The sequence below is a fragment of the Galdieria sulphuraria genome (assembly GCF_000341285.1).
Source record: "Galdieria sulphuraria unplaced genomic scaffold scaf_58, whole genome shotgun sequence".
NCBI classification, from domain to species: Eukaryota; Rhodophyta; class Bangiophyceae; order Galdieriales; family Galdieriaceae; genus Galdieria; species Galdieria sulphuraria.
This window is the reverse complement of record NW_005178417.1, coordinates 63,431-90,790: the sequence shown is the minus strand read 5'-3', so window position 1 is coordinate 90,790 and position 27,360 is coordinate 63,431. Positions and strand designations below refer to the sequence as shown.

General features: G+C 38.0%; 13 protein-coding genes and 1 non-coding gene across 15 annotated transcripts; 10 read left to right on the top strand and 4 right to left on the bottom strand.

Annotated features, from left to right (window-relative positions):
- The first annotated feature begins 350 nt into the window (after nt 1-350).
- Nucleotides 351-2,659, top strand: Gasu_56180 (archaeal ATPase). The gene has a single exon (XM_005703293.1). It carries the CDS (start codon nt 488-490, stop codon nt 2,600-2,602), a length of 2,115 nt encoding a protein of 704 aa, XP_005703350.1. The 5' UTR covers nt 351-487; the 3' UTR covers nt 2,603-2,659.
- A 401-nt stretch (nt 2,660-3,060) lies between these two features.
- Nucleotides 3,061-5,385, top strand: Gasu_56170 (archaeal ATPase). The gene is made up of 3 exons (XM_005703292.1): nt 3,061-3,687; nt 3,749-3,797; nt 3,851-5,385. The coding sequence occupies exons 1-3, from the start codon at nt 3,160-3,162 to the stop codon at nt 5,281-5,283; spliced, it is 2,010 nt and encodes a 669-aa protein (XP_005703349.1). The 5' UTR covers nt 3,061-3,159; the 3' UTR covers nt 5,284-5,385.
- Nucleotides 5,386-6,200: 815 nt separating this feature from the next.
- Nucleotides 6,201-7,649, top strand: Gasu_56160 (acid phosphatase). Its single transcript, XM_005703291.1, has one exon. It carries the CDS (start codon nt 6,223-6,225, stop codon nt 7,204-7,206), a length of 984 nt encoding a protein of 327 aa, XP_005703348.1. The 5' UTR covers nt 6,201-6,222; the 3' UTR covers nt 7,207-7,649.
- A 231-nt stretch (nt 7,650-7,880) lies between these two features.
- Gasu_56150 (nucleotide binding protein) lies at nt 7,881-8,995 on the top strand. 2 transcript variants are annotated; one of them, XM_005703289.1, is made up of 2 exons: nt 7,881-8,207; nt 8,269-8,995. In XM_005703289.1, exons 1-2 carry the CDS (start codon nt 8,088-8,090, stop codon nt 8,839-8,841), a joined length of 693 nt encoding a protein of 230 aa, XP_005703346.1. In that variant the 5' UTR covers nt 7,881-8,087; the 3' UTR covers nt 8,842-8,995. The 2 variants fall into 2 exon arrangements, with proteins under 2 accessions (XP_005703346.1, XP_005703347.1); XM_005703290.1 differs by having other exon boundaries at nt 8,269-8,865.
- Nucleotides 8,996-9,009: 14 nt separating this feature from the next.
- On the bottom strand, nt 9,010-10,320 carry Gasu_56140 (uncharacterized protein). The gene is made up of 3 exons (XM_005703288.1): nt 9,551-10,320; nt 9,240-9,504; nt 9,010-9,190 (listed from the first exon to the last, which is right to left on the bottom strand). Exons 1-3 carry the CDS (start codon nt 10,296-10,298, stop codon nt 9,031-9,033), a joined length of 1,173 nt encoding a protein of 390 aa, XP_005703345.1. The 5' UTR covers nt 10,299-10,320; the 3' UTR covers nt 9,010-9,030.
- Nucleotides 10,321-11,521: 1,201 nt separating this feature from the next.
- Gasu_nc0085 lies at nt 11,522-11,603 on the bottom strand. Its single transcript has one exon. It is a non-coding gene; the product is annotated as a tRNA-Ser (tRNA).
- Nucleotides 11,604-13,180: 1,577 nt separating this feature from the next.
- Gasu_56130 (uncharacterized protein) lies at nt 13,181-15,005 on the top strand. The gene has a single exon (XM_005703287.1). It carries the CDS (start codon nt 13,270-13,272, stop codon nt 14,866-14,868), a length of 1,599 nt encoding a protein of 532 aa, XP_005703344.1. The 5' UTR covers nt 13,181-13,269; the 3' UTR covers nt 14,869-15,005.
- A 345-nt stretch (nt 15,006-15,350) lies between these two features.
- Gasu_56120 (PBS lyase HEAT domain protein repeat-containing protein) lies at nt 15,351-16,315 on the top strand. The gene is made up of 2 exons (XM_005703286.1): nt 15,351-15,612; nt 15,672-16,315. Exons 1-2 carry the CDS (start codon nt 15,379-15,381, stop codon nt 16,185-16,187), a joined length of 750 nt encoding a protein of 249 aa, XP_005703343.1. The 5' UTR covers nt 15,351-15,378; the 3' UTR covers nt 16,188-16,315.
- A 5-nt stretch (nt 16,316-16,320) lies between these two features.
- On the top strand, nt 16,321-17,815 carry Gasu_56110 (uncharacterized protein). Its single transcript, XM_005703285.1, has one exon. It carries the CDS (start codon nt 16,433-16,435, stop codon nt 17,744-17,746), a length of 1,314 nt encoding a protein of 437 aa, XP_005703342.1. The 5' UTR covers nt 16,321-16,432; the 3' UTR covers nt 17,747-17,815.
- Nucleotides 17,816-17,880: 65 nt separating this feature from the next.
- Nucleotides 17,881-18,805, top strand: Gasu_56100 (uncharacterized protein). The gene is made up of 2 exons (XM_005703284.1): nt 17,881-18,281; nt 18,340-18,805. The coding sequence occupies exons 1-2, from the start codon at nt 18,181-18,183 to the stop codon at nt 18,632-18,634; spliced, it is 396 nt and encodes a 131-aa protein (XP_005703341.1). The 5' UTR covers nt 17,881-18,180; the 3' UTR covers nt 18,635-18,805.
- A 145-nt stretch (nt 18,806-18,950) lies between these two features.
- On the top strand, nt 18,951-19,865 carry Gasu_56090 (uncharacterized protein). The gene is made up of 2 exons (XM_005703283.1): nt 18,951-19,746; nt 19,823-19,865. Exons 1-2 carry the CDS (start codon nt 19,068-19,070, stop codon nt 19,828-19,830), a joined length of 687 nt encoding a protein of 228 aa, XP_005703340.1. The 5' UTR covers nt 18,951-19,067; the 3' UTR covers nt 19,831-19,865.
- A 4-nt stretch (nt 19,866-19,869) lies between these two features.
- On the bottom strand, nt 19,870-20,600 carry Gasu_56080 (G10 family protein). Its single transcript, XM_005703282.1, has one exon. It carries the CDS (start codon nt 20,577-20,579, stop codon nt 19,899-19,901), a length of 681 nt encoding a protein of 226 aa, XP_005703339.1. The 5' UTR covers nt 20,580-20,600; the 3' UTR covers nt 19,870-19,898.
- Nucleotides 20,601-20,610: 10 nt separating this feature from the next.
- On the top strand, nt 20,611-22,015 carry Gasu_56070 (alpha/beta fold family hydrolase). The gene is made up of 5 exons (XM_005703281.1): nt 20,611-20,754; nt 20,805-21,494; nt 21,545-21,580; nt 21,628-21,704; nt 21,761-22,015. Exons 1-5 carry the CDS (start codon nt 20,638-20,640, stop codon nt 21,894-21,896), a joined length of 1,056 nt encoding a protein of 351 aa, XP_005703338.1. The 5' UTR covers nt 20,611-20,637; the 3' UTR covers nt 21,897-22,015.
- A 34-nt stretch (nt 22,016-22,049) lies between these two features.
- On the bottom strand, nt 22,050-26,600 carry Gasu_56060 (chromatin remodeling complex SWI/SNF component, Snf2). The gene has a single exon (XM_005703280.1). It carries the CDS (start codon nt 26,579-26,581, stop codon nt 22,073-22,075), a length of 4,509 nt encoding a protein of 1,502 aa, XP_005703337.1. The 5' UTR covers nt 26,582-26,600; the 3' UTR covers nt 22,050-22,072.
- Nucleotides 26,601-27,360: the final 760 nt, after the last annotated feature.

Genomic DNA, 27,360 nt, shown 5'->3' with positions numbered 1-27,360 from the left:
CTGTTCCATAAAATACAGAAAATCTAGAGAGAGACGTCTATGGAACAAATTCTTCATGAACAATCTATATCACTCGGAACTCTCATGACTACTCTCGAAAATTCTGAAAGAAACTTTCTTATCTATGTGAGAATGGGCCATGTTCAATAGCTTTATACTCTCAAAGAGCATAAAAAACTTGTGAAATAAACATTGGCTTCCTTCTAATCCTTCTTGTACCCTATGAGAGTTGCCATTATATTAGCATACGAGAATAAGAATATCGATAGTTGAAAAAGCCATATTGATCGTTCTTGCCATAGTTGTAGTCATCTCAGTCCAAGCCATAAAGGGTATGACATAGTCATCAGTTGATAAAGAGAAGAAGTTGGATTGGTATCCTTTACTGTTTTCCTTGTTGTTGTTGTGACCGACAAACAGTCAATCGTTCGTTTATTTATATTTGTACTCCGAAATAAACAGAAGGTTGTTTAATTTCTCTTTGGCGATGGCGAGTTTGGATGAAAAGTGGGAAGCTGTGGACAAGTTTAAGTCTGTTGTGGTAGATCGTGAAAGAGATGTTTTTCGAGTGACAGAAGAACTGTATGATCTTCATAGCAACAGAGAACAACTCAGGGGTGTAACGAGTAGTTGCAACTATCGCTTGACCATACCATTTGCCCCCCATCTCTTTGGCTCGGGCAAAACGACCTTTGCCCGAACCTATTTGGAGTTGGTGCAAAGGTTTGGTGAAACTTTTCTGTCGACGTTTGCTTCGGACCCTTTGAGGAGAGCCTTTTTGGAGAATTTGAAGAGGGCTTCATTGCTTTATGTGGATTTGAGGGGGTTGGAGCCCACAGTCCCGATAGAGTTTTTTCGCAACCTGGAGTGGGCAGTCTACTATTTATTGTTCGGATCAGCTTGTAATCAGATGGGTCTACCGTTTATGAAGGCTGATGAAGTCTATAGACACATTCCTCCCTGTCCCTGTTTTTTAGTTGGAGAGCTTCGTTCGATTTTGGGCATTCCTTCCGATCAATTTCTTTTGTTGGCAATTGACGAAGTTGGTGTGTTTGATACAAAGGGAACTTTGTTTGAACTGGAGAAGAATGACAAAGGTGTGGTTCGACCTTACAATGACTTTTTCGGTATCATTAGTCAATTGTGCAAAGAACCCGACTTGTTTTTTATTGTTGTTGGGAAGAGCAAGGGTTTAAGTATTAAGAATTATGTCTCTTCTGTATCAAAAGTCATACTACATTTTATTTCTTTATCACCTTTGGACGCTTCCAGTATCGTTGAGTTCCTTGAAAAGAGTCTTCTAAAGACACCTACTCAAGTTCCGGTTTGTAATGTCTTATGTAGTTCTTCATTTTCAGTAAATGAATTGGCAGACTCATTATTGGAATGTACAGGTGGAGTTCCTGGTTTGTTGACTCGTGCAGTAAATATGCTTTTGAATTATATAGTAGCAAGAAATCAGCCTTTTATATCGAAAGAAGAATGTTTGACTTGTATGAATGACTATGATTTCCGAAGAATTTGTGCTGAACCATTTGTGGAACGAATATTGATTTTGGACGAAGATAGAAGAAGTGTTTTTGATTTACTTTTGATGATGGCTCTTTATCGTATACCGTCTAAAGTAGATGATAGATTGACCTCGGAGTCCTTTTTATATGATGCCGTCACTGAGATGGGATTATATCGATATCCTATTGACGAGAATACTTTTCAAGTCCTGATTCCGAAAGTATTTGTTGTAATCTTCAAGAACGACCCTTCTATCTCTTCTTTGGAAAAGATACTTCTTGGATCACTTGATGTCGAACCAGTAGATTGTTTCTTCTATTCAAAGTGTCGTGTATTTGAAGGAATTGTTGCTTTACGACTAGTTTTGATGTTGTCTTCAAAGAATCGAAATGAGTTGAGGGATTTGTTGTGTCAGTTGTCTCCGATATGGAAACAAATGAAACTTCCAATCAGTACAATATCACCTATTCACTATATGAAGTCTGTTGTTAGTTCTAGAGAAACAAGAAGTGAATCGAACAAGAGTCGAAGAACTTTTGCCAATGCTGAATGGAATAACATTATTCGAGAGACACTTTATTTAGAGACTATTTACATTCTTTTGGACGCTACTTCTTATAGTCCTGATATTATATTCAAATTACAATCTCCTGTGGAACCCAAAGTTCTTACTGTTGGAGTTGCATGTAAAGGACGTTGGAGGTCGGAAGGAATTGGCTGGTCAGATATTATAGATGAAGCCAAGAAATTTTTAGATCCTGTTTATGATCAAGTCTTATCCAGTGCAATGGATTATCATCATTGTATGCTTATTATCGTTAGTACAAAGTTATCATTGAATGTTTCTAATGAGTTGGGTAGTCAGAGTCGTTGTTACTCCAGTGGAATGTTTATTGGAAATGATTCTTTCAAAGTACCTGATAATTGTGAACTTGTTATTCTTTGTGAAAGAGATGTCCAAATGCTGATTGACGAAGAAATATTGAGTGGACTTGAAAGAGCATTTCATGTTTCTCGTAATCCTACTTTTTGGGATTTTGGATTAGATTTACTTGGTAGAATCCGTAACAGTTTCTTAAGTTGGCAATAGATTCTAACTCAGTCTTTCCCTTTGTTTTGAAGAGCAAGTAAACTTTTTTTTGTATGTTTGAAATTTGGTTACAGCTTATTTGCTTTCACTCTGAGGATTATTGTCTTAATATGGTACTAACCACTAAAATCAAAATAAGCCTATTGTTGCAAAAGTCACTGTCACAGTTTGACAGGTCTTGTTTGCTTCTTGTTACTTCTCAGGAGAGTGTCCCAAAGTGTTGATAAATGGGTTTTATACAAGGTCTTGTATTCGTCAAATACTTTATTTATGGTTCGCCTTAAGTTGAAAGTTCCTCAGCTGGTCTATTTTCTAATAGCTCAGAGAAGTTGTTTTTATACACAATTGCACACAAACCAATATCTACTCTTTATTACAAAAAAAATGAGAAAGATACTTTTTTATCTAAAAGGCAAATCATGTTCTTATCAAGACTTGTTCAAAGCTTCAAAAGACTTTCGTCTCAATCAAGAGTTTGAGCATTGGAAACTATTAAAGAAGATTGATTGATCATTGTTGTATTTTACTGTCGCATAGTTTACTTCACAGCGTACGATATGTCTAGTGAATTTGAACCAGAAACCTTATATGACGTGGTTGTAGTACACCGAGAAAATGATGTTGGCGTAGTAACACTGCAGTTATTTCAGCTATACACTCTCCGTAAACTTGGTCGCCCTTTCAAACCAGTCATACCCTTTGGTCCTCACCTCTTCGGAAGTGGGAAGACAAAATTCGTACAAAGTTACTTGGAACTGGTGAATAATATGGGTGAAAGTGCACTGATAGGTCTCGATTACGTTTGTGAGTCTGAGAAGGCCAACCGAAGAGGTTTCTTGGAGAAATTAAAAAGGGCTTCGTTGCTTTATGTGGATTTAAGGGAGATGAAGCCAACTCGACCCATCGAAGAAAAACGCAACCTAAAGTGGGCAGTCTACTATTTATTGTACCGATCAGCTTGTAATCAGATGGGTCTACCGTTTATGAAGCCTGACGAAGCCTACAGACACATTCCTCCCTATCCAAGCTTTCTAATTCCGGAGCTACGGAAGACTTTTGGCATTCCTTCCGATCAATTTCTTTTGGTAGCTTTTGATGAACTTGGTGTGTTTGATGCTTTGGCAATTTTCTTTCGAGCTGGATCAGATTGACAGTGGTGTGTTTGGATTGTCCAACGGCTTTCTCGGTATTGTTCGTGAGTTGTGCGAAGAACCCGACTTGTTTTTTATTGTTGTTGGGAATAGTGAGGGCATTCAAATATATACAATTACGTAGCTTCAGTCTCAAGGGTTCAGTTAGTGTTTATTCCTCTTGCGCCGCTTGAGAACCATAGTATCGTGGAACATTTGGAGAAAAGTTCTTCCTTTTTATTCACTGGGAGCCCAAAGTTTTCAGAAATTCTTTGTCACGAAGACTTCTCAACTAGTGAACTTGCAGAATTGTTGTTGGAATTGACTGGTGGTGTTCCTGGTTTACTTGTTCGAGCAATCAGTTACCTTTTGCTGTATAAATCATCCAACAACAATTTCTTATTATCTAAGGAAACCTTCTTGATCATAATGAATGATCTTTCAGTAACAAATTATTGTGTTGCGCCATTCTTACCTCGTCTGATAAGTCTCAGTGAGCAGCGTAAGCGCTTGTTAAGAATGCTTACGTTATTATCTTTGTATCGTATTCGATTTGATTTTGATGAAACTGTGCAAATAAGCTCAAATTCTGATGTGTTTTTGTTTGATCTAGTTACAGATATGTGTCTCTATCGTCGTTTGGTTATAGAACCAGACCGCAACGAACGCTACGAAGTGTTGATTCCCAAGTTACTGATTGAATATATTGACCAAGGCTTAAAGGATGATCGTTTAGAATGGTTACTTTTACAAACTCTCAAGTCTCAATCTGTTGAATTCTTTTATGAGTCGAAATGTCGAATTTTGGAAGGTCTTATTGCTACACTGTTTTATTTACATTTTTGTCGGCATCCTACAAACAGCTCAATGTTTTCTACTCTTGGTCAATTGTCTCGTGTTTGGAATGAAATGAGTTTGCAATTTTCTTCCGAATCTGCTGCTTATTATATGAAATCTATACATTATACCAGAACTGTATCAGGAACAGAGAGAATGACATTTGGAAGCAATGATGAATGGGAAAGGATAGTGGAAGAAATGTTAGAATTTGAAAAGATATATATTCCATTTCATTCAACATCCCATATTCCAGATATATTATTCAAGTTGCATGGAAGAACGAATGAGAAGAACTTGATGATTGTGAGTATTGCTTGTAAAGGCCGATGGAGTCGTAATGGTATTCTATGGAATGAAATTTTGGAAGAAGCTCACAAGTTTTTGAAACCAGTGCATGATCAAGTATTGACTAGTCATCCTACATGGCATTGTATGTTGATTATTATGAGTACCAAGTTGGCTACAAATGTATCTGAGGACGTGAATCATTCTTGTCGTTGTTATTCATCTGGCGATGGTGTTGGAGATTTCTTGATTCCTCACAACTGTGAATTGGTTATTCTTTCTGAAGCCGACGTGGAAAACTTTATTGCCAAAGATATTTTATTGAATGTAAGTAACGCTTTCAAGTCTGTGGATAATCCGCATTCGAGAAATATTGGCATTTCAACACTACAAGAAATAGTTTCATCTCGTTTCAAGAATATTTAGGAATGTCTTATTCTTTATTGAATGCTAAGTTGTTAGCCGCGAAATATTGAAAGTTCTACATTTTGTGAAGGAAGTGGGTTCTTAACCTTGTATTACATGAACTCTTGAAAAGAGCCTGAAATGAATTGATAACCACAGCTGCAGCAACAAGTTTGTGTTCAAGGCAGCAAACTGAGCTTTGGTTAGAATTCACTATCAAACTTTTTAACTTGTTAAAAAAAAGTCGATGTGTTGTTAGAATTTGTATTAGAATAAAACGAACCTTGTATGTCCAATAACCACGTTGTCTCATTGATGAGCAGCATCTCTACAATGACTAATGGAACAGACTTTCATCATTTTTGTCTTTTTGTTGAAATAAGCTTGAGGAAGGGTAAAGGATTCTTAAAAATATACGGTCTTTCTTGCGGTAGCCCTCTCTGAGGCAAAATGCCTAGAATATTATGCAAGTATTGACGGATGTTTGCTAAAGAGAATATATGATACAGCCGTTAAGAGGACTGGCTCTTTGGAAAGACACTCAATGTCAATTTTCCAAGGGTACCTTTGAATCAATGTCAGACAACTTTTATCAGAATCGCATCTCTGAATATTCAGTAGACCAAATTCATAGCTTGCTCAGCCCTTAAAGCAGGGAAATGTAATGTGTAAATTACTAATGAGTTGTAGATATTTGCTATGAAATCATTTACATCAATATTGGCTGTCTTACTTCTTTTTCAAGTGAATTTTTACCAAAATGCATTCGGCAGCTTCAATTCAACACAGCAAACCACTGTACTATCCCCGGCACCCTCAAAAGCTCCTATTGAGAATGGAACGGAAGTTTTACAAAAGATGGGAATATTCTCTGCAAGTAGCTTTCAATGTCCTAAAAAGAACCTCTCTTATATTCATGGTAAGGAAGGTGTCAGGCCATTCGATCATGTGTTCATCTTCATGATGGAAAACAGCGGAAATGACGTGATACTTGGAAATGAAAATATGCCATTTATCAATTTGCTGATACAACATTTTGGTTTCGCAGCAGAATATTATGGAATTACTCATACTAGCCTGCCTAATTATATTGCTCTTACTTCTGGAAGCAACTGGTGGAGTCATAATGATTCAACAAAGCAAGTCTTTGACCATACTTGTATTGCAGACAAATTGGAAGAGAAAGGACTTGGCTGGAAGAACTATGCACAATCTATTCCTTATGCAGGCTACAAAGGCAGCTCTTCATATCCTCAAAATAGTAGCTTTGTTTGGCTTCAAGAGCATGTGCCGTTCTTATTTTATCCTCAAATTTTCCAAGATCCAGTAAGAGCTGCAAATATTCCACCTTTAGAAGAGCTAGAACAAGATTTGTATTCCTGCAATGTTCCAGAATACGTTTTTATTTCCCCTGACATCTGTCACGATATGCATGGAGGCTCCGATGTGTGTCCAGCAGTAACTGAATATCCCAACACTCCTAAGAAACTGGCATATTGCTATAATACCAAAAATACTTCTAAGAATTGTGTCAATATCAATAATTTATGGAAAAAAGGAGATGAATTTCTTCGAGAGTGGATTCCCAAAATTGTAAACTCTCCTAGTTGGACAGGGAACTCGGTCATAATTGTCACTTGGGATGAAGCCAATTATAATGAAGAGTTAAATGTCTTTACTGAAGGAGGACCAGATACAGCCTACATTTATTCCACTAATTTTTCTTTTGCGGATCATTCCTTCCTCATTGATGGCTATTATGGAGGTGGAAAGGTTCCACTGATTGTAATATCCAGAGAAAACCCATATCATATTGTGACTTATGGAAAATATAATCATTACAACTTGCTAAAGACTATTGAGGCCTCCTATGGTTTAGATTATCTGGGATACACCAGTGACGATCGTCAAGTTAAGGTCTTGCATGAATTCTTTGGCAAATAGAGCGTTAAAGATAGCATTTATTGTTTGTTCTGAGAGTGTGTTTGTTGATTTGCTTTGTTGTAAACTTTTGAGAGAGTTTGTTTTTTTAAGTTTTTCTTTCATGGCAGATTTTTTTGTTTCATACCTTTGCAAATGGAAAGCCTGGCATCCACAAGAATAAAAAGGGGATCTTAGAGAGCTGCATTTTCAATACTCAGGCTCTGTTAAAATTGTTCTTAAAATTTTTTAAAGAGGTATGCTAAACTGGGGTCAGACTATTTAGAAACATAATCATTGGTAACTTGAGGACCAACTAGGCTTTGTTTTTCTCTTTTGAGAAACGAGCTCTCGTAAAGCAGAAATTTTTGAATCAGTTGATTATCATGTTCAATGATTGATTAGGAGCCCAACTTTTCAGCTCAGTAAACAAACTTCTATTTGTCAATAAACTTTGTCAACCGGAAGAGAATATTTTGAAGCTTTGAAGAGAATCTCAAACTCCAAGGCATATAGTCAGAAGATTAGAATATGAATACCCAAAAAACAAACTATCACTTAAACTAGGCCACTTCACAGTAACACATGGGTTGTACTTTTGTTACAGTTGAAAACAGTTAAAATATTTCAGAAGCGGACCATATACAAGAAAATCACTAGGAATACAAGTAGTTGGGTGTTGTCGGTCTTTATTTTAGTCACGGTTGTGCGCATGTTGAGAAGAGTTCATAGAGCTCCAAGGTGACAAACTCGTAATCCTGTCAAAGCTCTCTCAAAAGGTTTAAAAAAAGAATTGTAGAGATTGATTTCTTTACAGCAAAAATTATTGGAGTGGATAGAGAAGCCGTGGTTGAGCTTCGAAAGGTGAAAGCAGCGAAACCCTTTGTTTTTAGTCAACTCGCAACATGCTTTTTGGACAAGTAGTTATGGGCCCAGCTGGGTGTGGCAAAAGCACGTACTGTTTTACTCTTCAGCAGCGCGCTCTCGATAGTGCACGAAATGTTATTGTTGTCAATCTAGATCCTGTAAGTAGTTTTTTCTTTTACAAACCACAAGACCTTATCATTTTTTGTTCTTTTTGTTTAGGCGGCCGAAAACTATAGCTATTCTGCTTACGCTGATATAAGGGAGCTCATTTCTGTTGAGCATGTAGAAGAAGAACTTACCTTGGGTCCGAACGGTGCCCTTGTTTATTGCATGGAATATTTATTAGAAAACTTTGAATGGCTTGAAGAGATTCTCTGTGGCCTTTTGGAAGATGATTATGTGATATTTGATTGTCCTGGCCAGATCGAATTGTATACGCACTATTCTTTTATGAGAGACTTTACCGTAGCCTTGAAGCAGCTGGGTTTTCAACTTTGCGGAGTTTATTTACTGGACTCCCAAGTTTTATGCGATCCCAACAAATATCTGGGAGGTTGTTTGTCAGCATTATCCACCATGTTGCAACTAGAGATACCACATGTGAACATTCTTACTAAGATGGATTTAGTAAAGGGTGATACTTCAGACAACTTTCCGGACGAAGAGGATGACAATTTTATTTGTCCGGATATGACACAACTTTTGGAAGCTTTATATGTCACTGTCCCCCAAAAGTTTTATCGTTTGAACCAGGTTTGCTCAAGTACTTTTAGAGGCTTTATTGATTACTAGCCTTTTACATAGGCACTTTCGCAACTCATCGAAGATTACTCTTTGACGCAATTTATTCCTCTCAATATCCAAGAACCGGAAAGCATATCGTTTGTTTTTAGCCAGATTGACCAAGCTATTCAGTATGGAGAAGATGCTGAAGTTCGTGATAGTGATATTCTTCCATAATTCGAAAGTTTTCAAGTTTCTCTATTGAATACCTGAGTGCCTAGCCCATTGAATCCAGTGGAGTCCTCCAACATAAGAATTGATGCATCTTAAAAGAAAACAGCAAACAGAAGCCAAAAGAGAAGTTCTTTCAAATAGCCGATCTATAACTTGTGCTTCAATTCCATTTACTAACTGATACCTTCAAAAGACATTATCCATTTGAACGAAAGACAATTTTTCAATCCTACCTCGAGTTACTAGAAATACCCATAAACAATCCCCACTGTGTAGAATTGGATAAGACTGGTGCTAGATGCACATCAGAGATACTTGCAGGATTCTTCCGCCTCCGCATTTCAACCAGTCCAGTAGTTATTCCATGACCTATGACCGATGCACAAAACCCTACCAATGCAAACTGAAAAGATTTCGAAGAGAACGCTAACAATCGTTGCAACCAACTGTATGAGCCGCGTTCTAAGAAATGCTTTGGAAGAGCAAATTGTTTTATCTCTATGACGCTTCATATTAACACAAAAACAAACGATTGAAAACTTACGTGGAGCAGGGCCTTGAAATGTAAACACAGGAGATAGAAGCCAAACCAATGCTATGTCGCCAATTATCTCCAAAGAAATGTCGCTCAAATAAAAGTCAAACTCTTTTTGGAAACTTTTTCCTCTCTTTCGGATTTCCGACAAAGTTTTGGTCGTCACACCAATCAAAACTTCTGCAAACAATGAAAACTCAAAACGAGGGTTCCCTATAAGTCGAGGCCACAGCCCAGGTATGACTTTGCACAGGAAGCAATACAGAGAGTTAGTTCCTATCAAAGCAATCTTTTCCAACTGCAATGGGGATAATGCATCGCTCTTTAGCAATAGTACAAGATCTTCAGGGAACGCTGACGATGTGAGATTGTATTTCTGGAAGAGTTTGGCAACTGGAAGGGGAAATTCGACATCGTTGCTTGGATCTCCCTCGGAGCCTTGTGAAAAGTGACGACTTCCAAAATTGTTATTGCCTCCACAGGAACCATAAGCAGAATTCGCATTTTGAGAAGAATCTAACTTTCTAGTTTGATCGGGAGCTCGTGACGACAAGTCCTTTTTCCCTTCGTTTGGTTGAACGTTGCACATTTTGACCAACATACCTCGGCTTGGATAAGCAAAACCCTTTATACGCTTCGAATCTGCGATGTTCCTAAAACAGCTCTTGAAGTATTTCTCAAAGCTCTTGTTGAAAGCTGAAGAAAGAGTTTGAACAAAAAATATTTCTACAGACTTTGAAACGACAGGGCAGTCCATTTCTCCAACAATATCTAATTGTTTCGGACGGAGAGATATGCCTCTTTCATTCGTAAAGAAATGTCATTGGCATCCTTTCAACTCCCCATGTTTTGAGAATAGAAAATTCAAAGGTGCCTTAAACTTCTTTGACAAAGAAACTTTACAAAAGAGCAACAAGCAGAAGCAAATACATTTCAATTTCAGCTCATGATGACGAAATGACATATTACAAAATACTTCTTGAGAAGTGTATGTTTTCAGGTTCAATAGTTTCTGAAATGAAAACTCTTTATCTTCTCGCTTTGTAACCTAAAAGAATAAAAGAAGTTGCGAAATGCTGGGTCTATTCTTCATTCTTTCATAGAAACTGCTTCAGTTTGAAATTTCTTCAACTATAGATGCTTAGCTACAATTAAAAAGAAAAGCAGCAAAAATATAAACAAATCAAACGTTGAGGTGATGTGGATGAAGCAACACATTAAATAAATTGCAATCGACAAGACATACAAAAAAAACAAATTTGGTTCCTATTCTTTTTGTATAATTTTCAAAATATTCAAACTGTTCTTAGCGCTCTGGAAATATCTTTCCTTCCTGTAGCCTCAGTCTTTCCAAATATATATAAGTAAAGTATTTCTATCTCACTTTTCTTGGAGTTTAAAATGTAATATCTACCAAGGCTTGTTCTTCTATTGTTTTGTCGTCCAAGCCCTTCTTTTTGACCAAACAAGGAATTACTGGGCTACCTTGGGTTATTTATTGCCACTCATCTCGTTGTATCAATAATATGTTCATAGAAGGAATAGCATTGTCTTCCAAGAGACACCGCAAGACTTTTTCTTAAACCATGAAACCGGAAATACTCGACATTGAAGGAAGTTCCCTCTATCTTGGACATAATACATGTACATATCTTCACGAAAAAACAAAATGCAATAAATATCGTCCAAACTACATAGCCACTACATAGCTGTTAGCTAACTACTAATATATACAAGGATACGCAACCTTCTTATTGTTTCGAGTGTTTTTGTTTTGATTGAACTTATACAGTTACTGACTGCTCGAGTACATTTCAACCTAGTGTAGCGAATAAAATAAAAAAGCAAAGTGACGGTGAAAATTTATTGAAAAGTATTCTTTATCGGCCCATTTCACTTGTCCATATTCTTGGAAACCCGACAGAATAGTTTCGGGACCACAGTGAAATGAAGTCCTCTTAAATCGAAAGGGACAAAAGACGTGGACGGCAGGATTCGAACCTGCGCTCGGAAACCGAAACAGATTTCTAGTCTGTCGCCTTAACCGCTCGGCCACGTCCACAATCAAAATGATAAGGGATTTTACCACTCAAAAAGTAAATTAAATCAGCATTCTTTTAAAACATTTTATAGCCAAGGTGACTCATTATCTCATTGCATTTAGTACTGTCACTCTACTTAGATTGATTTAGTTTCCGTGTCATATCTAAAAAGAATTCATTTCCAAATTTTTACAGGGAAAGTCAAAAGCTCGATGAATGTGCTTCGTTGGTCGAATATTCATTTACACGAGTGAAGCAGTGTCCAAATTTATACATTTCTTTACACTTTCTTCTCCATCCTCCACGAATAAAACATTGAGCACATTTCTCCATCTTGACAAACTTTTCTTTAATGAATGTGGCTGATCCACCCTAGAGTCTATCCTTCCCAATCGTAAGCTGTCCTTTGTTGCAACAAAATCTTTTCAAAAACGAGGAATCCTGAAAACTCATAGCAAAACAACAAGCAATACAAAGTATTTAACATTCGGCTGATTCTCTTTGCAAGAGAATTCGTCAACTAACGTACGATGTTAACGTACCTTTTCTCAAGTATTCACATACAGCCAAATCAGCTAGAACAATCTTGTGCCAAGGCTGAAAATACTTTGGCCATTTGACAAAGATAGAGGTAACTGCTCAATAGAAACTCTGCAACGAGATAAAATTCTGTTCTTCAACACCATGAAGCAAACTATGTTATCAACGGGTGCTTCTTTACAAGGCAGGGAGAGTTTTGTTGGTCACTTACAAGGGTCTTGCTATTCACTAGAAAAACGAGAACTCTCAGAATTGAAACGTTGAATGGTTTGCCACAGTGTTATCAAAAAAAAATGTAGTAGCGCAAAAATTTCACTGAAACAACAAATAGTATGCAACAGTTCGTTTCCGATGTAAACTGCTATTAGAACTTGGACGACAGAGCAACTTGAGGTGCAACTGTCTCTGAGGTAAACAGGACACAATTATAAGCTGTACTTTTGTCGGGATGAAAAAGACAAGCGTCATACAGGGAAAAATTGTGTAGTTCGACTAACGAGGAAGGCAAGTATAGAAGATACAAACTTAGCTACTTTCAATCTATCTGCGTTCTATTTTGTGCACAAGTAACGGGTCACACTATTTGAAAAGCATAGACCATCAGTCTTTTTATCAGAGGGGCTACAAAACTTGAGGTTTGAAACAAACAAGAACGCTTCCTGAACAAAACTCTCCAAGTAAACTACGTTATTCTAATGCTCCAAAAGAAACCATATGAAAGTCAGTGCACTAAGCTTCTGTGTCTTTGTTGTTTCAGGATTGTCTAAGGCAACTTTATTGTTCACGCAACAGGTGTCGTATCGATGCCAAATGTCCACTGGAATTTTCAATCTTCTCTAAAAGTTATGAGCTGTAGAAAACAGTCCATAGATAAGTATAGAGAGAGCAGGTTTGTACTTGAGCCAGAGAACAAAAAGTCAGAGTTGCACAGCTTTTCTTTTTCGTTAACTTTAGGAAAAACAGACACATTTGATATCTTTTACTGGTATCCATCCACTCTCTGAGGAATGATTTCAGTCAACAGCAGATATGCATTGATTGCTGCTCAAGTGACATGCGCACCCTCAGTTCTCACAATTTTGGGTGGAAAAAGTGTGCATTGATCCCTCCATAGCAATTTTTTGCCAGTTAGCCGTTGTAGGTTCTATGATTTCAGAAAGAAAGGTCTATGTCGATATTTTAGAGCAACAAAGCCTACTTAAGTGTCAAGCTTCAAGTGCTACTTGGGGTTGTTGTACAGAAAATGCAAAGTTTTCGTTTTTTAGTAATATCCTTCGCCAAACCGTTTTCCTTTGCGCGAAACACTTGACTTGGATTTTGGAAGAGCCAGAACAACAATTTTCGGGTGAACTTCTTAAAGATTATGAAACTATAGGGAAGAAGAAGGCTGCAATTCTTGAGAGGGACCCCAAGGATTCCAATAGACCTTGTATGGCAGTACACGCTGCTGGGAGGAGAAGAGGCAGAGTGTGTGGTCACTTGAACACTTTTTGTTTCTACAGCTTTTTATTTAACAACTATATATATTTATGCAGGAGACACTTTCTGTGGATAGATGGGCAGATAGCACATGAAGTATCCTTTGTCAAACTGCTGAGCGAAGAAAGACAAGACGAAGAAAGCACCAATGGCAGTTTAAACTTTGCAGCAAATGTATCCCAACACATTGCCTTATTGCCAACTGCAGATATTTTGTTGAATACTTCCCCAGTCACACCAACGAGAACGAAGGAAATTGATTCGAATGGGACTGCAGATATTCCAGACTTTCATTCTTTCTCGGCTAACTGTGACCCTTGTATTCATGTAAGAGACATAACAAAGTGTGATACAGGATTACAGAGAAAGATGAAATGTGCTGAAGCCGTTAGAAATTGTAGCGAAGAGAGAAGTATTTCTGATATGGGAGGAAATGTGGAAGAAAAGACAGCTATTGAAGACTTGAAACATGCAAAGTCTGATAGTGCATTTGGAGAATTTTTCCGCATGGATAAGGAATTTCCATTACGATACAAGAGCGACACGAATCTGACTATGGGAAATGATGTAGAGCAGAACTTCTCAAATGACAAATTTTCGGAAGATAAGATTTTTGAAGAACACTCTTGTCCTGTTTCCATGATTCAACAATTATCTTTTGCTGACAAAACTCGAGATGAAGTTAGCCCAAGCCAGTTACATAGTACCTTAAAAAGTCATGTTCGTGGCAAGTTGAAATCTCTGCAGTTGAAATCCGAAAATATTTCTCGTTTGTTACTCCACAGAGGTAGACCTCGAAGTCCTACTATTGATGAACACAGTACAAGTAGCTTGCCAACACGTTTTTATAAAAGTAACGATGAACGCTCAATCAAGGAACCAAATATAGTCTCTTATCCAGTCTCATCGGAGATAAAGAGAGTCGCTGAACAGGAAAGTTTGGACAAGACTATCTTGGAACAGTCAGAAGAGTCTTCTGCAGTGTCCGAGAAGGAAGATCCTTCTTCATTAAATGTAGCTGCACGAACTGTTTTGGATCCTCATTTATCGGAAGCTGACAACGTTACGAGAACGGAACTAGAGGTACCCTATTCGGTGAATGGACACGAGGTTACTTTAACCACTCAATTTTCGGAAACTAAATTTTCGACCACTGAAGAAGGACACGACAATAATACGATAGCTGTATCTCCTACTGCAATTCCGGTTAGTTTCACTATGGAGAGAAATCAGCACAATGACGCTTGTTGCTGCACAATAAGCTGAATTTCATTCTATGAATCTTATTTGCACACGAAGTATTCTTTGTCTTTGACTTTTGAATATTTACGTCTTGATATTTATTTGCTGAAGCAGCAACAAGACTGAAATAAATGGAATGATTGACTATTTTTATGCGTCTTTTAGAAAAGTACGGTTCATTAGAGATCCTAAGTAGACTGTCCTCTACAAGCACTTGAAGTTTTCAATTTTTATGAGACACACTCAAATAAGTTAGATACTGAGAGACTTTTCAAACACTCATAGTCAAAAGTGTTGTGAACACAACAGCGTTTGTTCCTATAAGATTGACCAAAACCCTGGAACTCGAATACCGTGCTACTTGACAAATACAAACAAGGCCTTTTACCACTTAAACAAGTTACTTGAAAAAAGGTTTACCTCAAGACAGGTAAAGTCTTAGTATTCTAATGAACAGCAAAGTAATCTATTGAAGGTCAAAATATCAAAATTTTGTTGGCTGCAAAAGATCTCGCCAACCCTCGCAGTTTGATTATGGCCTTTGCAGCTTCTTGTTCTGTTATTCTCAGGGCAACTTGTAAAAGGAAATGTTTGATATGCCCTATCCAGAATAGTAAAATTGCTGACACAGTCTCTCGTAGCTCGAGTACAAGGTACAGAATTAGAAATCTATACGTTACGAGTTGTGGAAGAGAAACCAAACAAACAGAGATAGCAGATTCTATCAGAAGAATGGCGCAATCAGACAACTCTGATGACAGAGCAAAGGTATTGCTAAGATTGCACTACTTTTCTCACGAGTCGATTGTTTGACTCGTTTCTTTTAGGCTGTGACTCATTGTCGAAAATTGCCGAGTCAGGAACGCTTGGAAATACTTCTGAGTTTAGCAAAGGATGAAAGTCTCAATGTAAGGTATTCGGCAATATCGCAGCTATCCTCCGTGGGAATGGAGAATCCAAGAAGAACCTTTGACAAGATTCGTGAAGTATTACAGGAAGAGAAAGAGGCCACTCTGATTGGTGCTGCAGCAGATGTTTTATTTAGCTTGCAAGTTCCAGAAGTCTTTGATGAGCTTGTGGCCTTGTATGAGAAAACTTCCGATTGGATAGTGAGATTAAGTATCGTTGCTGGTATTGGAGAGTTGAAACATCCTCGCTCATTTGAATTTTTAGCTGAAGCACTTTGTTCTCAAGATGATCTGGTTATATCGACTGCAATAGGAGCGTTGGGAGAGTTGGGAGATAAGAGGGCTCTTGAATTGCTTGAGCCTTTGTTGAACTCAAGTGATCCTACTATTAGGGATCGTGCTTTCAATAATATTCAGCGTTTAAAGGAAACTTAAAGGCCGTTTAAACATTTGATTGTTTCTTGACGTTAAAAGTTAACGTTCTCTCCACAAATATTTTCGGTATAAATGACTTTTTAAGTTTATTGATATGAATTTTAGTTCATAAATAAGAAAACTGTTCAGAACAAATGATAATTGTTAGATGGCTCAAGTCTGTTTGTTTTCCAAGCTTTTTCTTCAAGTCTTCATGAAATAACAATTTCATTTATGGATTTGCCGTCGATCATTGGATGAATCACATGAAGGCGACGTCAGTAACCAGGAAAGGCATCCATGACAAGTCATTGGTTGAAGAGCTTTTGCCAGATAATGTTGCTGCAGGAGTGAAACGAAAGCAGTCTAAGAAGCGCAGGAGATTAGAAGAAAGATCGGAAGAAGGGGGATTGGAGCCTGAAGCCCAACTCGTTGCGTTTCAGCAGCGTTACGAGATAGCTGATGAAGAAAGAAAATCTAAGAAGCAACCATTCGTCGAGGGAATTTCATCTATTGGGAGTGCTCTGGATAGCGCCTCATCAGACGAAGAGGAAGAAGAAGATATGAGGAGCTTAGGGAGCAGGAGCGTCGTAGGTGGTGAAGATTATGGTTTGACGGAGGAAGAAGAACGTTGTCTGCAACTGTTCGAGTCGGAGAATTATTTAAAGAAGGATGAAAGTTTCTCCACAGAAGGACCGACGTTAGCTTCACTTATCTTGCAAAGAATGGAAGAATTTGAAGCTTCGAAGAGAGGAGAGAATCAGAGTTTGAGCCATAGCAGTGCAGTTCCTCCCAACGTTCGTGAACTCTATTGCAAAGTAGGCGATGTATTGAAACATTATCACTCTGGAAAGTTACCAAAGGCTGTGAAAATGTTGCCTTCTGTTGCAAGTTGGTATCAGCTTTTGAGTTACACAAGACCAAGTGAATGGAGCACGGCTTCTGTTTATGTTATGACGAAATTATTTATTGCCAATTTAAAAAGCAACGAGGCGCAACGTTTCTGTTCTTGGATTTTATTGCCTCGTGTCCATGAAGAGATAATGAAGCGAAAGAAACTAAATTTTCACTTTTATCAGGCATTGAAGAAAGCTTTATTCAAACCAGAAGCTTTCTTCAAGGGTATTATTTTTCCTCTTTGTGAAAGTGGAGAATGTACAGCACGTGAAGCTACTATACTTGGCTCGATTCTCCTCAAGTCATCCATACCTGTATTGCATTCAGCCTCTTGTCTATTGAAACTTTCTTCATTTTTGTATTCACCAGCTGTGGTGATATTCATTCGCATTCTTCTTGAGAAGAAATATGCCCTTCCGTCGAAAGTTATCGACAGTGTCTATCAATTTTTTCTTTCTAAACAGTCAGAAAAAAGTCAAAGCATGCCAGTGTTATGGCACCATGCACTTCTTGTTTTTGTACGCTTCTATCATGAGACTCTTACTGTAGAACAAAGAAAACAACTAAGAACCTTGGTGACCAGACAATCACATCCAGGCGTAACCCCGGAAATCAAATCGATACTTTCTGCATCAGTAAGTAGCTTAGACAACGTGAATAATAGAGATGTCATGAATTTATAGAAAGAGAGAAAAATTTACGTATTTCTTTAAAAAAAGGCTTCAGTTTGTATTATGGAATGTTGAAAACCTCAACGACAAAGACTTTTGTACTACTATTATGCCAGTCCAATGGACACACAAAATGGATGGAGGACGTGAATTTCATTTCTCTGTTAGAATAAGAACCTTCTTTTGAGGGAGTTTCGTCGAGGCCGGCGAGGTTTTTGAATGACTTGGAAAGTTATGGTCTGTTTAGGAAGCCAGTAGACAGGAAAACCAAGTGAGTTTTCCTGGAGAAACTCGAAAAAAGAGGAGGAAGTATACTAACAGTACTGACTTGAGTGAACTGAACGTCGTACTTTTGAGTGACAGTCATTTGTTGTAGAAGCAGTTGTAATAGTTCTCTCCGTTATTCTGACAGTAATAGTCGTTTTGCTGCAAACTTAACTTTTGATATGACCGGAGGGAAAGAAAAAAGTTTCAACTCTCAAGTAGCTGTTTTGAAACCAAGACCACAACGCCCACAAAACAAGATGGTACCCCCAAGGTCAACAAGGTTCGTAGTAGCAACCCATCCTTTGTTATTGAAAAATATTCAAAGTATATTGTTGTAGTTCAACTTTGTTCACGAAAGACTTATCAGGAAAGGTAGACTGTTGTGTTTCCGAAGAGGAGTGCAATTGTTTTCCTTGGGTTCAGTACAATGACTTTTATGCGGTTTCCTTTTCTCCTCCAAGAAGAGTCACCAATCCTATTGTTAGGGACAAACGTTTTTTAGTTGACGGAGCGGATCACTCGGATACCTTTGCTATAATTAGAAACGATAGACAGGATATATTTTTCTACAACACGGAAGCTTATTCTTCTAGTGGAGAAGCGGAATTGGATTACATGATTATGTTTGCGTGATTGTCTAGAAAAGGCCTTTATGGCTTGGTTTTTTACTTTTGGCTATTTTGTTGCCGTTGACCTTTATGGGAGGGTTTCTAATTGTATAAAGGACATCGTTTTAACCAAAGCTTCCAATCCCATGATGAGGTCATGTACCAAGAGGTATAAGTTTGCACTAGTGAGATTATTCTTGTGAAAGAATGGCTCTCCTAACAGTTATCGAGTTGAAGTTGACTAGAGCGAAAGAAATATCCGTGTTCTCCACAACTGCACTCACTGATTCTAATGAACTTGTATGGCTTTGTGGAAAATTCTCAACTTTCCCTAAAAGTTCTAAAGAGTCTCCTTGGTAGGAAACAACAGAACTTGAGACCATTTGGTATTTATTTGTAACAAACAAGAAAATTCATTCCCAAACTACATTTGGCGCCTTGAAACCAATTCAAACACGATGTCAAAGGCTGTTGTTGAACTTGACGAACAACTTGCACAAATAGAACAAGACCTTGACTTAATAACCACCAGGTTTAAAACGGAATTTGACAAAATTTACAAAAGTACAGAATCAATATCTATCAATCCAATCTCTATCTCTGCAAGGATAAAAAAGCTTCACAGAGAATTCTTAGATTTGTTAATAAGCTTCGAGAACATGATCAAGGAAAAGCATCAGTTGCAAGAATATATTCACAAGAAACTTATTGGAGACACAAATAATATCTTGGACCGTGCATTCAAGCAACTTGTACAGCAGCAACAAAGTTCTCCCAACTGGGAGACTGCAAACAGAAACTGGGAGGCGTGGAACCAAAACTTGAGAAAATATTTTCAACTTTATGCATCTGCTGATGCGTTGGAAGATAATACTGACATCAACAGCAACTTGGAACTGGAAACAATGAAAGCTGATGCCTTTGTTTTTGTCGACAATGAAGGAAAGAAACAAGAATACCTTAAAAACAGCGTCAAAGAAGAACAATATCAAGAAAAGAAAATAGAAAAAGAGTATCCATTCGCTCCCATAGCAAAAAGCGCCTTTCAACGACTTCCACGAAATCTTCGCACAAAGGCATCATTAGAAGAACTTAACCTTCATTATGAAAAAGTGTGGAAAATAATAGTGTCAAAAGGTGGAGAGCCTATACCAACTACTCAAATACTTAAACATATCGGAGAAGACAAAAAAGAAATTCTTGACGTACTTAGGGGTTTAGCAGTCATTAGTTTCACTATGGAGGGTTGGATTCTAACCAGGAAGAAAAATAAAACTTGAAAAAGTAGTTTACTCCTTCTTTCTTCTCTTCGTTCTTTCACTATCTTGAGTTGTCTCTTCTCGTGTTTCGCCTTTTTCTTCTTCAAAAGTCTTATCTGTCAACTGCCCCTCTTCTGTTTCAGCCTTTTCTTCATCGCTCTGCTTTTCCTCGGCTTCATCAACTGTGCCTTCTTCAGGTGGTAACTGACCTAACTCTCTAAGCTTCCTTAAAAGATTATCTGGAATAGGATCGTCCCACCAGATGGGTCCACCGTCTCCTGAAGCACAAGAAATGCAACCTGTAAGAACATTCGGCGTTATTTGTCCATGTCTGTCCTTTAAAGGTACTCTACAAACTCCAGCGGTTCTAAAATTGGTGTTGGTTTTGGAAATGACCGCAAGCGAACATAAATTCTCATATCCAGGCTTTCGCCACTTGGAGATCAAATTGGCGTCAACCACTTTCTCCTTCACAAGAAAGTCAAAAAGCTCCTTTGATATAGCTTTCTCTTTATAGTATAAATTAAAGATAAAACGGTTCTTCTTCCAGTGAAGTTTATGAACCTTCCACGTGAGTTCGTTTCTCATCTTGTCCTCCATAGTATCATTCATAATTTCACGCATTTCGTCTTCGAACTTTTCTAGTTGCGTTTCTATCAACTCAAAACCTTTTGGTAACTTTTTCTGTCGTATTCTGTGCCGCCACGACATGGAGTGAATATTCCTCTAACAACAAATCTCCAAATCCAAAATCATAAAGTTTCTAAGAATGAATTGCGCCTTCTTGACTAGCTGTGATTGTGTTTTGCGAAGAAACTGGTTCAGGAGTTTCTCCGTCAATAGAAAGTTTACAAGAAATATAAAATCGTTGAAGAGGATTTATCTGGTGGGATAGTGTTCTTTGTTGTTTCTTTTGTTCAACTTAGCGTAAGACAGTCGATACAAGCAGATTCATCCCAAGTCGACAAGACTTTGTTGGAGAGCGACTTGGCTTTGAAATATTTCCAGTATAAAGGTTTTCGTACTAGTTATATATTTAGTTCTCAAAACTCTGAGACTAGTGACAAGTTAGCTATTGTATGTGTTCATGGTTTTGGCGCAACCTGTGGACACTGGAAACACAATATTCCTTATTTAAGCAAAGTATTCGGGTCTGTCTATGCAGTAGACCTGTTAGGTTTTGGCGCAAGTGACAAACCAAGTCCAGTTCGTACTTCTGTTGCCTATACCTTTGAAGAATGGGCAGCACAGGTAAACGCTTTTGTAAAGGAAGTTGTTCAGAAACCTGTTATTCTTATCGCCAACTCTATCGGTTGTATTGTAGCAATGCAAGCTGCTGTAGAATCTCCGGAAAACTATATTGGACTCGTTGCGTTGAATCCATCTCTTCGTTTACTTTCTAAAAAGAAGCGTAGAGGACTGAAAGCTTTGTTTGCAACTTGTATTGCAGCTCTTCTACGCTTCCAACCTGTTAGTACAGTATTTTTTAAACTCTTGACCAGAGAAACAGTTATTCGTAGAATATTGGAGCAAGCTTACTACGACAAAAGCAGAGTAAGTGAGTCGTTGGTGAAAATGTTGTGGAAACCTTCCAAGGAGCCAGGTGCTCAGGAAGTTTTTGTTGAGGTATTCTCTGTTTTTGTATAAAGTTGTTGTTTGCTCAAACGAACACATAGTTTACCAACTACAGTGAAGGAGCCACTCCTGAGGAAGTATGATTTCCGTGTCTGAGCTATTCCTTTTACTAAAAAACTTGTAGCTTCTAGATAAGTTAAGATTGCCAGTGGCTATTCTTTGGGGTGAGAACGATCCTTGGGAGCCAGTGACTTTGGGAATGTAAGTTTGAAACCAATACTGTTAAAGAATTATGTTCTCAAGCATTCGTTTGTTAGGAATCTGAAACAATTTCCGTGTGTCAGACGATTTATCACACTTCCTAAAGTGGGTCATTGTCCTCACGATGAAGCACCTGAAGTTGTAAATCCTCTTCTTGAAGATACAATAAAGGACTTTATGTCTTCTCGATAAAAACTCCAATCATTAGAGCTGTTTCTTTCTATCTGAAACTACGTTGCTTTTCTATCCATTCACAATGGCATTTGGTTCATGTTTTCCCAAAAAAAATACATAAAAGTATTTCACACCGAGTTAACAACTCTTGTTTAACACAAAGCTCCAAAACAAAATAAATAATTCTCTTCGTTTTATGTCTCTTGTCCAAGTTCTGCTTCCTCAAACCAGCCTGAATAAGTTTCATCATCTGTAAAACAAAGACTTCCATTTAAACCTTCTATGCTTATCGAGGCTCTCTCTGAAATCGATTTTTGATAACTATCACTATAGTCAGACTCTCTATCATCTCTTCCTACAACATTTTCATTACAGGTTTCATCAGGTTCCAATAAACACGTGGTACCAGAAACATTGTCGGATTGTGCATTCCTCAACTTTGCATTGCTTTCACACCATTCTGAAGAGACTTGATGAAATTCATATGAATCTCGCTTGCTTCTATGTGCTGAATGAACTTCCCATTCACTTGCTTGATAGGAAATCTCATCGTCACTAGAAACGGAATGAAAACTATATGAAGACTCAGATTCCTTTGGCAAATAGTCGGACTTTGAAAGACTCCATTCGCCCAAGTCTTCGTCGTCCTCTTCATTCACGTCTCCAATCACCCATGAAGGAATTTCATTCGGTTCCATCAAAGGAGATCGACTATTCAATTCGATTTGTCTCTCTTCATCAACTTGTTGAAATATTTCCATTTCATTGTCCGACCTCGAAATCATAGCATTAATGGTCTCCAGATCCGGAACTCGACTTTCATGTCCTTCACTAGATCGTTCTTCATCATCTTTCAAAAGCTCTCGCAATAATGCTTGACGATCAGAATCCTTGGAGGTTTCATTGAACATTCCAGCTCGAATGACTTTCTGTTCCATATCCTTCTTATATGAAGCCCGCTCAAGTATACGTTCTTCGATAGTATTCGCAGCAACAATTCGTAAAACAAGAACTTCCTTATCTTGACCAATGCGATGTGCACGGTCCTGTGCTTGCAAGTCCATTTGAGGATTCCAATCTGAATCAAAAATAATCACAGTATCTGCGCTCTGTAAATTAACACCTAAACCACCTGCTCGAGTGGTAAGCAGTAATACATGGTAAATAGTATCACTACGATTAAACTCTTCAACAATATTACGACGCATTTCAGACTTTGTTGAACCATCAAGTCTTAGAAAGTTTATGCCTCTGAAACGTAAAAGTCGCTCTTGTAAGTCAATCACTCTTGTCATTTGATTAAAAACCAACACGCGATGTCCTGTTCGAAGAAATTTTTGTAATAACATGTCAAACATATAAAACTTTCCTGAAGCCCTGAAAAGCTCCTCCGAATCTCTATTTCCTAACATCAACTCCTCCGAATAATCTTCGTAAAAGAGATATGGATGATTAGCCATTTTCCGCAACTGCATTGCAGGGTTTGATAAAAAATCATGTCTTCTTCTTCCTGAAAGGCCAGTAAATACAACCTTTTGTCCCCTAAGTATCCGACGATAAACCATTTTCTGCCAAGCGGAAATCTCACAAAGGATGACATGTTCCTGCTTAGTTGGCAGCTGATCACCCATACGAAGAACATCACTCTTGAGACGTCTCAACAAAAAGGGTCGAAGAACTTGATGAAGCCGTCGAATAATAAGCAACGTTTCTTCCTCCGATAAGTCTGCCTTTTCTCCAGGTATAGAAGCAAATGGAGCAGCAAACCAACTTTCAAAAGTTTCACTGCTCGAAAAAATATTTGGCAGAACAAAGTTCAGTAACGACCACAACTCTGACAACGAGTTCTGTAAGGGAGTTCCTGTCATCAAAAGTCTACTACGACTCTTAAACTGTTGACTCAAGATTGCCGTTATTCTACTCTCATGGTTTTTCATTCGATGACCTTCATCAACAATCAAATAATTCCATTCTACCTTTCCAAGCAAGTTCTTTCCCCTTGATACAAACTCAAATGTTGTTAAACAAACATTAAAGTTTAGTGGTTGTATAACAGTGTCATAGAGTGACTTTCTCTGTTTGCGGTCACCTTTGAATACAACGACATGAAGAGAAGGAGCCCATTTCTCGAATTCCAGTTCCCAATTACTTAGCGTCGAAAGTGGAACAACTATAAGGAACGGACCACTATTGTTCTTTTTCTCAACCAAATATGCCAATAGTGCAATAGCTTGAATAGTCTTTCCCAATCCCATTTCATCTGCTAAAATGCCATTCAGATGATTGACATATAATGAAACCAGCCATTGAAGCCCTTGAATTTGGTATTGCTTCAAAGTACCTCCTTGAAGAATAGTAGGTAACTCAGTTATTGGCTCTTTAATGGCATGAGCAATTTCATAATATGTTTGACAGTTTTCTCTACTAAGGACGTCTGTTTTGTTTGTTTCTTCCTTCTCAAGATAATGCTGACCATCATTCAAAGTTCCATCCCTTTGCTGCTTAACTACTGCGCCCAAGTGCCTTAAATATTCATCTGTCTGATTAAGAACCTGCAGTAACCTTTCGTTCTTTGTCTGACGAAGGAGGTTTACATAGCCTTCTTCATCGTTTTCTTTCAAGGCAATGATTCGACGACGTTCGGCTTCCTTCTCAGCCCTTTCAACTGCACGAGCCTTGTCTTCATGATAACGCAAAACTGAGCGAGCAACTGATCTCCTCAACCGATGAACATATTCTTTATGATACTGTCGAAAATTGTTTATATGACTCATTAGAGATGAAAGGAAAGACACAAAATTCTTCCGTTTCTCTCGTTCCTGAGCTTCCATTTCTTTCAACATAAAGCGTTCCATCTTCTCAGCTTCCTTCATAAGAGCACGAAATGATCGAAGTCTAGATTTGGAACCTAACTTGCCTTGTTCCTCAGCCATTCTCCTCTCTTCTAAAACTCGTCGACGTAGTTTTCGTTGTAAGACAACGAGATTTGCCTTTGAATATTGTATGCGCAAAGTCCTTTTTTGTGCACCCCAACGCTTGGAATCTTCCACAGAAGCATCTTCGTTACACTTGAAACTGGAAATTTCCGTCGCTAACTTGTTGGCGAATCTTCTGGAGAGAGTCGTTACCAATCTATCCGCTTCTTTTCTCAAAAAGGAGCTATCGAGCGGCGTTATATTGAGATCAGAAGAAAGCTTTTCAGCAGGAAAAGGCAGAGACTGAACAAAAACTTGCTGTCTCGTAAAATTCCTTTCTGGAGGCTTGCTCTTGTTGTTCATCTTCTCAACTTGCGGAATGGAACCGCTACCAATTGTCAACGCACGTGAAGCATTTAGAGTATCTTCTGGAAGTCTTCCACCTCTCTTCATTTCGTAAAATATTCGATACTGTACACGGAGCGCAAAGAGATGTCTAAAGGTCAAAATACTATTAGGGTATGGAACAGTATGAGCTTTGAGAAGTTTCATTAAGATGAAATACTTCGTCTCTTCGGAAGGTAAATTCCTTTTTCTTTGGCACTTCAACAATTCGATAACTCCAAACAATATCTTGGGCTTCAAAGGGAAACGATGAAGTCTGGAGGTTAAAATCGAACTCCTATTAACTGAATGCCTCTTCGTATCGTCAATTTGTCTCTGCATACTTTCGTTGAGATATTTAACATCATTCTTATTTACATCATTGCACTTGGAAGTTTGAGACAAATGACCTACAGGCATTACGGAGTCTACAATTTGTAACGGTAGAGAATTTTCTGCTTTCACATCAACGTTTGAGGTGCTTCCTTGAAGAGATACTTTAAGAGGCATCGAACTGAATTCTTGACGAAAAAGGTCTTTTTGCGCTTCTACTAACTTCCTATCCGGTTGTTGCAAAGAAGAAGTTTCAAAATCCTGAGGCAATATCCATTTTTGTCTCTTCAAGTTGTTCAAATTGCTATGCATAGTAGTCCCATCTGATAAGCTTGAGTTCCTCTCGAGTTTCATTGTCTGACTGGTTCGTAAATTTGAGGTTTCTTTGGATATACCAGAGTGTGACGATAGTTTCTCACCAATAAACTCACGTTTCCGTTTGGGGTGATACAAGTCTGAATAGTAAAGCTCATTCCTTTCATCCGTCTTGGGTCTGTTTTCCAAAAACACAGAGTTCCCAGTTGGGTCGGAGTTTTTCGAATAATAACCATAATCTGACATCTCATTTCTATGATTCAACGGTATGGTCTTTTTTCTGCTGGTGTCACTGTCAAGCGTCACGTGTGACTGTGCCTCTAAAGGTGGGGCATTTTTCTCAACTACGCAAGACTTCGATACGGTACTCTTCGTATTAGAGAAAACTTTTTGCGGCTTTGTAAGGTCCCCTTTATCATTGGTATTTTCTACTGCAGAATTTGTTTTCCAAGCATAAAATTCACCGGAAGAATTCTCAAAATGACTTGCACTGGAATGGTTGCGGTCCACTTCAAGTTCCAAAGAAAGCTCCTTTTCTTCATAATTTTGTCTGTTCAACTCTTTCTTGGTCTTATTAAGGGTCCCTGAGTTGAAAAAAGTTTCCAGCTGTTCATCTAGTGCGTCGAAAGAGGGTAGCTCAAAGTTTCCGCGTGAGTCAAATAATATGTCTTCATCAAGAAAGTCCTCCTTCCTTAATAAAATATTCCCATCAACTTGTTGGATTGACAGCTTTTCTTTCGTTTTTTCACCACTCATAAACGGCAAAGGAGCAATGACTTTAAACTGGTGCTCAATGCCGTTTAAGCCACCAACAATTAGCAATTCATGACAATTCGATGGGATGTCCGTTGAACCAAAAATTTTTGTTCTTTAGAAGATATGTGGTAGCTAGGAATTCATTTCAACCCTCAATAAATGACTTTGACACGATGAAAGTCTTTTAGTAACGAAGCAAAGGCTACTCTATTTATGAAGAGATACAGCATCTTTTCTCTTTTGAGAGGAATATATGTTGAACTAGTTTGGTGTTCAACTCCAAGATAAAGTAAACTGTTTGAACAGTGGTCGACCTTTGAATTGTTCATGTTATTCTCTTAGACTTTCGTAGATATTGAATGAAGATATTATTCGTCCTTGTGTCTAAGATAATTTCGTCCCTTGAAGAAGGAGTACCATGCTGAGTTGATATGGAAGAATAAAGCAACATTGCGATGTTTTGACATTATGAAGCCAGTCAATAAGCATTTTGATTCATACTAAGGGAAACTGAAGGATCATCAACCCGTTCTATGGCAGACAAACTAGTTTTTAGTATAGTGATTTGACATGACTGTTTGTAATAAAATGGTTGTCTTGTCTTTGACGAATATTACTTCAAGCAATTCGAATTCTAAGGAAATTCTGCTATCTGTTTCTTTAAAAATTCATTCTTTCTTTTGAAAATCATTTCGTTCGCAAGAATGTGTTATATAACACAGCCGTTTATCCATAGAATAGTATCAATGGAGTGATGACCTTTAGTAAGATTATATTCT

Coding starts and splice junctions, on each gene's coding strand:
- Gasu_56140 (XM_005703288.1), bottom strand. CDS start 10,298: ATGGACTGCCCTGTCGTTTCAAAGTCTGTAGAAATATTTTTTGTTCAA. Junction 9,505..9,550: donor ATTTCAAGGCCCTGCTCCAC/GTAAGTTTTCAA, acceptor GAAGCGTCATAG/AGATAAAACAATTTGCTCTT. Junction 9,191..9,239: donor GGTATTTCTAGTAACTCGAG/GTAGGATTGAAA, acceptor TGTCTTTTGAAG/GTATCAGTTAGTAAATGGAA.
- Gasu_56150 (XM_005703289.1), top strand. CDS start 8,088: ATGCTTTTTGGACAAGTAGTTATGGGCCCAGCTGGGTGTGGCAAAAGC. Junction 8,208..8,268: donor TTGTTGTCAATCTAGATCCT/GTAAGTAGTTTT, acceptor CTTTTTGTTTAG/GCGGCCGAAAACTATAGCTA.
- Gasu_56080 (XM_005703282.1), bottom strand. CDS start 20,579: ATGTCGTGGCGGCACAGAATACGACAGAAAAAGTTACCAAAAGGTTTT.
- Gasu_56160 (XM_005703291.1), top strand. CDS start 6,223: ATGATGGAAAACAGCGGAAATGACGTGATACTTGGAAATGAAAATATG.
- Gasu_56060 (XM_005703280.1), bottom strand. CDS start 26,581: ATGAGTGGTGAAAAAACGAAAGAAAAGCTGTCAATCCAACAAGTTGAT.
- Gasu_56170 (XM_005703292.1), top strand. CDS start 3,160: ATGTCTAGTGAATTTGAACCAGAAACCTTATATGACGTGGTTGTAGTA. Junction 3,688..3,748: donor CTTCCGATCAATTTCTTTTG/GTAGCTTTTGAT, acceptor GAGCTGGATCAG/ATTGACAGTGGTGTGTTTGG. Junction 3,798..3,850: donor CGGCTTTCTCGGTATTGTTC/GTGAGTTGTGCG, acceptor GGGAATAGTGAG/GGCATTCAAATATATACAAT.
- Gasu_56180 (XM_005703293.1), top strand. CDS start 488: ATGGCGAGTTTGGATGAAAAGTGGGAAGCTGTGGACAAGTTTAAGTCT.
- Gasu_56090 (XM_005703283.1), top strand. CDS start 19,068: ATGTCAAAGGCTGTTGTTGAACTTGACGAACAACTTGCACAAATAGAA.
- Gasu_56110 (XM_005703285.1), top strand. CDS start 16,433: ATGAAGGCGACGTCAGTAACCAGGAAAGGCATCCATGACAAGTCATTG.
- Gasu_56130 (XM_005703287.1), top strand. CDS start 13,270: ATGATTTCAGAAAGAAAGGTCTATGTCGATATTTTAGAGCAACAAAGC.
- Gasu_56120 (XM_005703286.1), top strand. CDS start 15,379: ATGGCCTTTGCAGCTTCTTGTTCTGTTATTCTCAGGGCAACTTGTAAA. Junction 15,613..15,671: donor ACTCTGATGACAGAGCAAAG/GTATTGCTAAGA, acceptor CGTTTCTTTTAG/GCTGTGACTCATTGTCGAAA.
- Gasu_56100 (XM_005703284.1), top strand. CDS start 18,181: ATGACCGGAGGGAAAGAAAAAAGTTTCAACTCTCAAGTAGCTGTTTTG. Junction 18,282..18,339: donor GTACCCCCAAGGTCAACAAG/GTTCGTAGTAGC, acceptor ATATTGTTGTAG/TTCAACTTTGTTCACGAAAG.
- Gasu_56070 (XM_005703281.1), top strand. CDS start 20,638: ATGAATTGCGCCTTCTTGACTAGCTGTGATTGTGTTTTGCGAAGAAAC. Junction 20,755..20,804: donor CGTTGAAGAGGATTTATCTG/GTGGGATAGTGT, acceptor AGCGTAAGACAG/TCGATACAAGCAGATTCATC. Junction 21,705..21,760: donor GAGCCAGTGACTTTGGGAAT/GTAAGTTTGAAA, acceptor TTCGTTTGTTAG/GAATCTGAAACAATTTCCGT.